Genomic DNA, 10922 nt, shown 5'->3' with positions numbered 1-10922 from the left:
CTTTGCGTAAAACTGCTATCTAACGCAGTTGAAAAGTTACGTAAAACAGACGAATGAAATTTCTTGTAAGAAAAATCAGATTCGCACGCATTCAAAGATTTATTTGAAACGAAAAATGACACCATTATAAAATGATAATAGACTGGCCTACTGCTCTCAAAATTGAGAAGAAGAAAAAAGGAAAAATTGAAGAAGTCTAAGGTTTTCGAAAACCTATTGTGGTTAGTCACGGTGCTCTAGCATCATTGGAAGCGTGCCTGCTGGAAGGTGTGAAAGCGTTGAAACGTGACAATATTTCGACCAGTCAAGAGGAAAACCAAAATAGTTGTCCTTAGTTTTAAATACGCAGTTGACCGATATTTGCATCCACGCTTCATATAACAGCCCATTGCGTACGATAGCTAAACAACTCAGCTAAGGGGTTTCCAGATAAATTAAGTTCCGAAACATTTTCGGAACATTCAGTAACACTTTAGTCAGACAAACTGTCACGAAAATTGAACAGTTAGTAATTACTAAGATAGTGGAACATTTATACCAATGAATACAATAAATTAAGACGCTAACCACTTTCGGAGGCACCCGCTTGCTTAGTTATGATTCAGTTTTTAAGTTCAAATATTTAAATCATACAATTTATACAAAACTAGAAAAGGCCTGAGTCCCTGTCAGGTTACAATTATAACACTGTACATATAGATGTACACCTTATCTCTCCTTATCTGTCTTGACTGGATTATTTAAACCAACAAATGTCTATCTTCTTCTATATTTTTAAACGACATGCAAATCCAACTCTGCCCGAGCGCACCTGCTAAAGAGTTTTACAGAACATGAAAGGTGTTAAATACATTAGCGAAGGGTTTATTCAAGACCTCGAGCGGCGAGCAATCGGTAACTATTTCTGAAATTCGAAACTCGGAAAGTAATAAATTACGGTGAAATTAAATAATATAAATCTGAAACACCTGATGGCAACTCACAAGTATCCCATAGCGTTACCCTTGAAGGAAAATTCAAAAATTGGTTGTGTTTTTCCGCTTATTTCCGGTCGAATCGATCGTTGGACGAAGAAGGTCATGTTGTTCAAACTATGACTTCTCAGTTATCTAAGTTGCTTCCTGTTGGCAAAGCAAGGGCTCCGTACATTGCCGTGTGATTTCCGCGCCGCATTTCAGGTCGCACTAGCAGCAACATAAACAACGAAGTATTATTTGCCATTTTTCGGCGGAGTTTGAGGAAGCTGTGAGTATTTATCGGCTGAATGCTTTCTAGCAAGTTCATTATCCTTCCCTTTTTCCGCAGCGCTGCTCTGTCCAACTCTAGACTCGTCTTTCTCGGTTTCAGTCGACCCAACTTTTTCCCATTGGAATCTATCGTTTTCTATCGGTTCCTCTTTCTCGAAATCGAAGCCCCACTTTTTGTTCATCTCTTGTAAATCTTTCTTCAACAACTCATTCTTATCTTTTTCAAGCTCTTCGTGATCTGGTCGCCCAAAGAGGCACTTCTTTGCCTTACTCTCTTTAGGATTCATTGCAAAAAATGCCACATGCAGTGAAAGGGTTCACAGTACAGAATTCTCGCTACGTCTCTTTGTTATGCCGAGTCAATTTCCTTCCAGGGTTCAAAGACTTTTGGAGTCGCAAGAATTTATGTAAACGCGCGAAAACGAAAGGGTTACGTCACTACGTCATCAGCCGGTATATTCAGCTACCCTGGGTATTATTCGTACTGTCCGGGCAAGTTTAAACATGTTTTTTTGACCCACTTCAAACACGCCATAAAAGGCATTTTAAGTTGACATCATATGGATAGTGTGTGTGCCTGTCGAGACGAACCTAAAGAGTTAGGTATCTTTAAGCTAAATCTGTTACGAAAAAGCTGCGAAGTGCACAATTAACATCTAATCAGCAACTTCAATTCTCACGCATTTTCGGCGGCTTTCCACAGACACCGCACGACACACTTCGGTTCACTTTCACTTTTATTGTTCAAGTTTTGCCTCCCTCATCGTGTTGAAAGCTGCTTAACAAAGAACATTTCGTGATGAAACAAAAAAAAAACGTTATTTCGAAAACAAAGATCAAGCAGTTCGCGGGGAAAATTTAGTCAAGTCAGAGTTTTTAATAGTTCATTACGAAAATCGACAGCTTCCGTAAATATAGTAGCTCCATGAACTCGGAAAAATCAAGAAACATACGATATTAGCGGGTAAAATTAACTCGACTTTCCCTTCAGGGGATTTATAAATCCTTGCTCAAATAGGAAAAAAGTCAAAATTTCGATGTTCATAATTTTTCAATTATTCGGATTTGAACCGGAACGCATAAACAAAACCTTCTTGCGCGCGTGCTTGAAACCTTGACCATGACAGTTTTCCGACTTGCGTATCTGCTTTCCTTAGAGAAGTTGTTATCAAATGATGTAAAGCTTATTTACAGTACAGTACGTGTGCAATAATGCGTGGAAGTAACCTTTGTTCTGTCTGTTCCCCGGGGTCACTTTTATTTTACCACACTTTCTCGATCGTACAAATTATCCTCAATAATGCAACGAACAACGAGAACTTGAGAAACAAAATTCAAATTTTACTAACGTAATAACTGGAGTTCGATGAAATAAAAAATGATTGAGGCTTATCAAACGTCGACAAGGTATATAATCATCACGCACCTTCCCCAGTGGTAATTATCATTTCATACCGAGACACGTTTGGACACGTTGTTGACCTTTGCCGTAGAGAAGGGATTTTTTTTATGTTAAAAGGATGTAAAAATAAATGTTCCATAGAAAAAAACATTTACTTTGGCGCTTTAGGGAAACTGCTGTGGAAACAAGTCTGGACTTGTGGTTGCGCTATTATTAGCAATCTGAAGGACACTGTATGTGAACAAGTCGGCGTTGACGATCGAAGTGTGGAGACATTCCGGATTTCTTATGCAACTGTGAAAAATTCCACTCATACATCTCTCTGAAATAAAAATTAATTTTCTTCCCACTGTCAGATGCAGTGACCCTCCTGAAATGCAAAATGCTGTTCCTAAACGCGATCACACAACGCCGCGTGACACCATCTACTGTTGCCGCCTCGCTGTCATGGAGGTACAGTTAGCGAGAGACTGGAGATAAGACATTCAAAACATGGCGGCAAAACTGTGGAAAAAGTTTAGGGTTGTCCTTAATTCGCGTTCTCGAGACGAAAATCCAGTCGTATACAAACAACTTTGTAACGTTTCATCTTAGAATCAATTAATGGAAATGGATTTAAGGAAATCGTAAGTATACATTTTTTTCCTGCCTTCGATTGCTAAAAAGGCTTGTCATATAGTTGAAAATAGTTGTGGTTTGTTTCCAGATCAGTATAGTAATAAATAAACGGTAATTCATAATTTTTCGGCCGAGGCTTAAGTAAGCCTTCTTCAGAACGAACTACGTATGCTGTTATGCGTGATCAAGATTTAAACTTAGAAGTACATCCGTTGCGCGAGCTTATGTACGTGTCTATGAAGAACAATCTCGTGGATTGACCGTAATCTAGGATGGTCCATCGACTTAAACAGCCCCAAATGTAGGTTTAATTGATTTATTTCCCTAAGATAAGGTGGTTTGTAATTCCTGTTCTGTTCAAAATAGAGGAGATCCATTCCAAGTTGATCCATTACCGAAGACATTTTATCATCCATCAAACCAAAGGGAGCTATCCGAAGACGAAAGAAAGGTAAACAGAAGCCAACGCAAGCCATATCTTTTGAAATTGGAAGTGATTCGGTTTTTCAGTTTGAAAGGCGTTTGTTAAGAGAAATAAATCAATGGTATTTCTGACAAAACTGATCAACTTAACTTGAGAAGTTATTGGGTAACAGCAATTATTAAAAACTGGATCATTGGATAATGCAATTCAAGACTTTTTATTGGCTTAGCCATTATGGTATATCAGCCAATATACCATAATCTAATATCTGTACATCGTAACATCCGGTCTCTTCTCACAAAATAAAGTCGAGAAGATTTGTCTAATATCTTGGGGGCTTTTTTTTTAATAAAACAATTATTAAAAATTGGATCATTGGATAATGCAATTCAAGACTTTTTATTGGCTTAGCCATTATGGTATAGGAGCCAATATACCATAATCTACAAATATGGTAAGCATATGCATCAGCTTAAATTAAAAGGAGCTAAAAAACTTAAGATTTGGTGAGATCTGTCTAATATCTTGGGGCTGTTTTTAATAAAAGTATTCCACTTGCGCTTGCTAGATACGAGATGATTATAGCCAACGAGGCGCGTAGCACCGAGTTGGCTATCTATCATCTCATATCCAATGCGCGCTCGTGGAATAATTGCTAAACATAATGATCGCTCATTTTGATTCTGAACTACTGTATGCTCATTCAATTCTCCATATTTTAAGAAGGTGTACAATTATTAATTTGTTACTCAAATATATTCTTACCTGTTAAAAGTCATCTTGTAGGCTAATGTAACATATAACTTGGGCAGAACTCCATTCCAAATCTTAAGGCTTGCAAACATACCGTTCTGCAAAAGAGATTATAGAGGGGAATTATATAATGTGATTTTCTACTTTTGCCCATATGGCCCTGAGGTAAAAGTTGCTGAACATAACTGTAATTTCCCCTCCAGGTATCTACAATTTTGCTCTTGTCATTTGTTTATTTGCTGTATTTGTTTAAGCTTTGCCTCAGCCCTCATAGAAAGGAAGACTATATCAAAAACCCTGAGGATGAAAAATTCCTTCGTAAAACCAATCAGATGAGGAGAATACATGAAATACCAACAAGAGAAAATGGAACAACAGAGCTCAACCATTCATCTTCATCCAAGTTTGATGAGTCCTGGCCAAGTACAGAGCGAGCATTAGTGTCAACGCCAGAAGTAGAAATTGAAACCACAGACGCAAAGACTCCTTCCAGTGATGGAGGAATAGATTTTAAAAGGCATCTTCTTCCCAACTCCACTTTAGCCAGGTAGTATTTGTTGCTTGGGCATCTAGGCTGGATTTTCCAGCAGGAGTACAGTCTAATGTCTTATCTGTCCAAAGTATGGGTATTGTAAGTCGCCATTTGATGTAAAAAAAAAAATGACCCTTAGTGATTGCCCCCTTAACCCCTAAGAGTGCCTCGTATCTAAATTCCCAATACAATATCACCCTTGAATTAAAAGTGGAGGCGCAGTGGCCTCATGGTTGGTGTGCTCGACTCCAGATCGAGTGGTCCAGGTTCGAGCCCCGGCTGGGGACTTTGTGCTGTGTTCTTAGGCAAGACACTTTACTCTCACAGGGCCTCTCTTCACCCAGGTGTTTAAATGGGTACCGGCAAATTTAATGCTGGGGGTAACCCTGTGATGGACTAGCATCCCATCCAGGAGGGGGGGGGGGATAGAAATACTCCTAATCACTTCATGCTATGGAAACCTGAGTGAAGCGCCGGCCCAATGAGCCACATGGCTCGTAAGTAGGCTTTACCTTACCTTGAATTAAAAACTAAGGTCACAAGGATGAAGGAAATGATCACCAACTAATGACATATCATCACAGGTTTATTACGAATCAACTTAATGGCCTGCTCCCAGTTGGCTTGTTAGCTCAATTGGTAGAGCGCTGCACTAGTATTGCAGAGGTCAGTGGTTCGAATTCCGTACAGGGCTGATTTTTTTCAGGTCTGATTTTCGCTATTGCATAAATAGCGCTCTCTACTGCAAGGATGGTGCATCATACGTATAATGACATTCTTGTTGTTGAACAAATTCTCCAAGTCAACACCTCAGGAAATGTATAGAGAACAGTATGGAGAATATGCATACCAATGTTAGAGTTCTGAGGGTTAACTTTTAAATGTTCCTGAAGCCTTAATCCTTCTTATAACTTATATTTTACCAGAGAGAGTACTAAACAGACTAGTAATGATCACCGTAACATGTAATGTGTAGCAATGCATTGAACCTTTTGAGGCATGATTACTACCAAACCAGATTTTCATTTGTTTTGGTTTGCAATTAACCATCTGTAATCATAATGTAACTTCAATTAACCAGGCTCCAAATCATTTTCAACAGGTATATACATCGTTTCCGTAATAATCCACCATCAAGTCGTCAGGAACGAGATCGCATGTATATTGACAGTGGGGTAGGAGGGGAATTCTGGTGGCTGTCTCCTTCTCCGCCCAGTAGCTCCACACCCAAAGAAGGAACTCCAAAGGAGAGAACTGTGCCTTCCCCACATCATAGTCTCTCTCCAAAACTGAGAAGAAGTATTGCCAGGAGGGCTAGTTCATCTCCAACATCTCCAGTATTAATGAGTGTAAATATTTCAAGCAATTGTTGATGTAAAGATATGTGATGCTCTATTACCACTTTTTCATTGGCCTCTTGGAGACTTTCTCATGTTTAAAAAAACTGAATTGATGTTGGTATCTGAGTAATTGTGCAACTACCCCTCCCTCCCCCATCCCAACAGTAGTCAACTGATAACAAGTTAGGATCAGTGTTAGGTTAGGGTGGGTGCACAGATACTGATATTGATTTCCAAAAAACCAATAATGGGATGATGTTGAAAGACAAAGGTGAATCATAGCAGAATATTAAACACAATTGCTTTGTTGGATTTCAAATACCTGACTAGATGTGAATAATCATGCAGTGCTCTGTGAGACAGATTTCTTTGTGGAATAATTTATTTATTTATAATTTATAACAACTTTATTTGCATACAGTTGGAAGATCAAAAAAGTAAAAGTGCAAATAGGGTGCCAGCAGGGAAGAACTTAATCTTCATGTAAAGCTGACCCCCCAAATGTCTCAGCCTAAGGTTTGTATGTCTTATTTGTAATTTGCAGAAGATCAAAAGTACTTCCTCACCTTCAACCAAGTCATCTTTCGAAAGAATTGACCCTAAGACAGCAGAATTACAAGAGAGAGCCAAGGCACTGCTAGAAAAAAGGTTATCCATGCACTGAATAAGATGTTGACTTTATTGATGAAATGCATAAAACAGAAGGGCTTAATATTATAACAGGGGCTTAATATTATAACAGGGGCTTAATATTATAACAGGGGCTTAATATTATAACAGGGGCTTAATATTATAACAAGGGCTTAATATTATAACAATACAAACATATGGATTGTACTGAACATTGGAAAACTGAAACAACCAGTGGTATCATTTCCAAGCCTGGGATGTTGTGGAAAAGTGATTGAAAATGACTCAAGTTGATTTTTCTGAGAACAAAACAAGAAATACCACAAAAGATACTTTGTTAGATAGAGAGTAAAATGGACACCCTCTTTAGGACTCAAGACACCAAAAAGCCATATTGAATAGGTCTGAGGTCTTGACAGTACGGACCGAGCGCAGCAAGGTCCGTACAAAAAAGACCGATGGCCAATATTCTTCCAGTATGGTCCCGAGCAAGCTTGGTTAATAAGAGATTTATTATACGACTGAAGTTCAAAGGGACACAAGTGCGGTATCATTTGGGACCATTTGGGACAGTGCCCAGTCCAATACTTAGAGAATATTGGACCGGCAATAGAGCATTTTGATTGGTTGATTTTAGTTATCGGCCCTCTGACTGCCCGAGTTGTGTAATAATGCAATAAATTCAATAATAACGTTTTCACATTTCAGTGAAAGCACTCTGGAAACATCTTCAACTGATCTTCCCATTCCATCAAGATGGGCCCATCGGGTGGCTCCTGAGAAGAAAGCCCCTAAAGAAGCACCATCCCAAGCACCCTCTAGACCAGGCGCTATAAAATTCACAGACAACTTGACACAACATCACCTGCGTCCTGTTCCTCCTCCTGAGGAAGATATCTTGTATCAATGGAGACTGGCAAGAAAAATGGAAAGAGCTCAAGAACAAGTGAAAAAACGGGGCCCTGCAAGAAGCACTTTTTTGTTAGGACCCTTCCAACCCAGATTTGTTGGCAGTCGAGCAGAGGAGCCTCAAGGTGTGTCTGGTGAGGTGAGAATACTTGAACCTACTTCAGCCCTAGGTCAGTCTCAGAGGGATTTTCTCAATCCACAATCAGGATTAGAAGTATCAGATCCTCCTTTGAGCGGGATGCAAACAAAGCTTGCAACACCCTCAACACTTTCAGCTGACCAAGAAGCAAGATCCACAAGGTTGATACCACCTCATCCCAGCACCACGCTTCTACCTGGAGCACCTGTGGCGAGTGCAGGTGCTGCACAGTGTTCTCAGCCTGTTACAGCAACTGCAAATGAAGCTCAAGGATCAGAACCAAGAATGGGTGTGCCATCTTCTGAACCAATCACAAGACAAGAAATTTTGGGGCCAGGGCAGTCTAGGCTTGTCCAAGAACAGGAGCAATTTGAACTTGCAGATGTACCCTCTCACGTGCATCTTTCATGTGATATCTTGCCATGTCCTCATCAAAAGGCTCTAATTGAAAAAGGAAGGTCAGATCCAGCAGTGAAACTCCCATTGAGTTTCCCAGTAGTGGAGTTAATGCAGGGAGAACTTGACTCACCAGAAAGAGATCTCAACAGAGTTTACAAACCAAGTAGAAAAACACTGAGAGAATCTCACAAAAAGCACCAGTTAAGGGGAAAAGATGCAACTGACGACAAACAGAAGGGTCAAATGAAGTCACCCCAAGCTGAACAAGATGGGCAGAGAAAAAGGGCACATCAAAAACAGAAACCAAAAAGGGAAGCCTCGCAGGAGGCTGGAGCCACTCATGTGTTGAATGGTGTTATTGGAGAGGTGATTAGCAAATACACTGCAAGTACTACAGGTTAACCATGTACAATCACTCTGACAAAGGGCTTATGCTCAAAAGTCAACTCTCTACAGTGGCAAATTTACATTATCGACTCGATTGATAAAAACCAAGTAATCTTATCAAACTACAAGTCAGTCAGTTCTTTATCACTGAAACCCCAGGGGGAGACCATCTGAGGAAGAACAGGAAATAGTACAGGGGACAGGAGTGGGGGGTGGGGGTAAGAATTGTCATGGATTTTGACTATAGGGTCAGGTAGTGGGTATAGATGGTCTTATGAAATCTGACTCCCAAGGTAGAGGTTCCTCGTAGTATTATAAAGATAAGAAGAAGTGTTGAACAATGTACAAGAAGATGGTCATTTTTCAAGGATATCTCTTTGGACTCACTAAAAATGTTGTTTAGTCTATTTACAAGTGATCAATTGATATTACTTTGCTCCCAAGCAAGTAAATTCCAAGCTACCACAACCTTCTCTATCGCCAAAAAAAACTCAGAATGTCAACACTTTTTAAGTTGAGGAGTGCAACTACTGCTATTCTGAAAACATGAACTAACAATTTTTGTCATCTAATCCCTGATTTTATATATTATTTAAGGTTGTCTCAGAGAGACTCTTTGCCACTCCACAGTCTTCCTCAAGCAGTTTGAGTACAAGTGATGAAAGCTTGCAGCAAGGAGATTACCACGAACTACGCCACAAGGTCACTGGTAAGGACACCAAATTTTTTCATATATAAACAATGCCATTTCTTGTTGCCACACTGCCTTAGCAAGATCTAGTTGGCTTTGTTTCATGTTTTATCTCCAGAGGAAAATTCCAATCCTGATAGCAACTCAGATGATAATGAATTCCCTGATGATGAAGTGTTGAAGATCTTGCGTCAAAGACAGAGAGAGTATAGAGACCAGCTTAGGTAACTGTTCCTAAATATGACAGTACCAAAAATATTTAACCCTTTAAATCCAACATCAGTATGCATATTCTCCATACTATCCTCTATACATTTCCTAAGGTGCTGACAAGGAGAATTTGTTTAACAATCTAGAGCTTCTTTAGTTGGTGATCATTTTTTTTTCTCACAGCCTTAAGGTGATATGGTAAGGAGAAATTAGAAGCAAGTCACCCTTTAAGGGCCAAAGGATTAATCACCATTTTACTTAAATTGCAGGAAAACAACTATCGGTATTTATAACTTTAAAAAATGTATTGAAATTTAAAAGTCTCATATATTGTAATTTGCTCTTTTCACAGAGAAATAGACAACATCTTAAGATAACAATCTGGTGATCAACCATCAGCTCGTACAACAGAGCAAGACTGAGATGAAATTTTTAAAGTCTCATGTTGTAATATGCTCTTTTCAAAGAGAAATAGACAACATCTTAAGACAACAATCTGGTGATCAACCATCAGCTTGTACAACAGACGAAGACTGAGATGAAATTTAAAAGTCTCATATATTGTAATTTGCTCTTTTCAGAGAGAAATAGACAACATCTTAAGACAACAATCTGGTGGTCAACCACCAGCTTGTACAACAAAGGAAGACTGAGATGATATACATTCTGTGATAACTGCGTTAAAAGTATTAATATTGATCAAATAAAAGTCTTTAGTTTGTTCACTGTAAATAAATAATTTTCTGTATGATGCAGTTTCCTGTGGTCTTTATCTCTCCTGTCTCTGAAGAAAGTTATTGAAATCTTATCAATAGAGACTCAAGGACTTACAAAATAAATACAGTTACACTAACATTGGATGAGCTTGCTCACAGACTCAAAAAGGTTGGACAAATTTTCATCAACTGAAAAGTAATTGAAAATCACTCAAGTGCCAGAGGAAAAACTACAGTGAAATGACATGGCATAGGAACTACACAATCAAATAATAAAAGCAAAAAAACATGTTTTCCTATTCTTAAAAATTGATGGCTGAATGCCAAAAATGAGCAAAACCATAAATGGTAAGTGCGGTGAAGTCCAGAAATAAACATTTTAAGCACTAATAATATACATGAAAAAATTACCCAGTTCTGATTGGTTAACATAAATGCAGTTTTCAGGTAATTCAGTGCAGAAGAGAGTTAATTCAGTGTAGAAGAGGGTTGATTCAGTGCAAAAAAGGTAACAAACCAGACATT

The 10922-nt window shown here is 38.8% G+C and overlaps 2 protein-coding genes across 5 annotated transcripts; one reads left to right on the top strand and one right to left on the bottom strand.

Annotated features, from left to right (window-relative positions):
• Positions 1 to 80: 80 nt before the first annotated feature.
• Positions 81 to 1703, bottom strand: LOC148727404 (cyclin-dependent kinase inhibitor 1-like). Its single transcript, XM_088727560.1, has one exon. The coding sequence runs from the start codon at positions 1532 to 1534 to the stop codon at positions 1211 to 1213; it is 324 nt and encodes a 107-aa protein (XP_088583686.1). The 5' UTR covers positions 1535 to 1703; the 3' UTR covers positions 81 to 1210.
• Positions 1704 to 2834: 1131 nt separating this feature from the next.
• On the top strand, positions 2835 to 10432 carry LOC111320796 (uncharacterized). Of its 4 annotated transcripts, none has more exons than XR_015989558.1 (9): positions 2835 to 3275; positions 3634 to 3718; positions 4699 to 4991; positions 6079 to 6325; positions 6861 to 6964; positions 7655 to 8759; positions 9378 to 9489; positions 9562 to 9695; positions 10149 to 10432. XR_015989558.1 is itself a non-coding variant. In XM_088727551.1 (9 exons), the coding sequence occupies exons 1-9, from the start codon at positions 3253 to 3255 to the stop codon at positions 10216 to 10218; spliced, it is 2145 nt and encodes a 714-aa protein (XP_088583677.1). In that variant the 5' UTR covers positions 2836 to 3252; the 3' UTR covers positions 10219 to 10432. The 4 variants fall into 4 exon arrangements, 2 of the variants coding, with proteins under 2 accessions (XP_088583677.1, XP_088583678.1); XR_015989557.1 differs by having other exon boundaries at positions 10034 to 10432; XM_088727551.1 differs by having other exon boundaries at positions 2836 to 3275; positions 9590 to 9695.
• Positions 10433 to 10922: the final 490 nt, after the last annotated feature.

The sequence above is a fragment of the Stylophora pistillata genome, chromosome 7 (genome assembly GCF_964205215.1).
Source record: "Stylophora pistillata chromosome 7, jaStyPist1.2, whole genome shotgun sequence".
NCBI classification, from domain to species: Eukaryota; Metazoa; Cnidaria; class Anthozoa; order Scleractinia; family Pocilloporidae; genus Stylophora; species Stylophora pistillata.
This window is presented reverse-complemented; position numbering and strand designations above follow the sequence as displayed.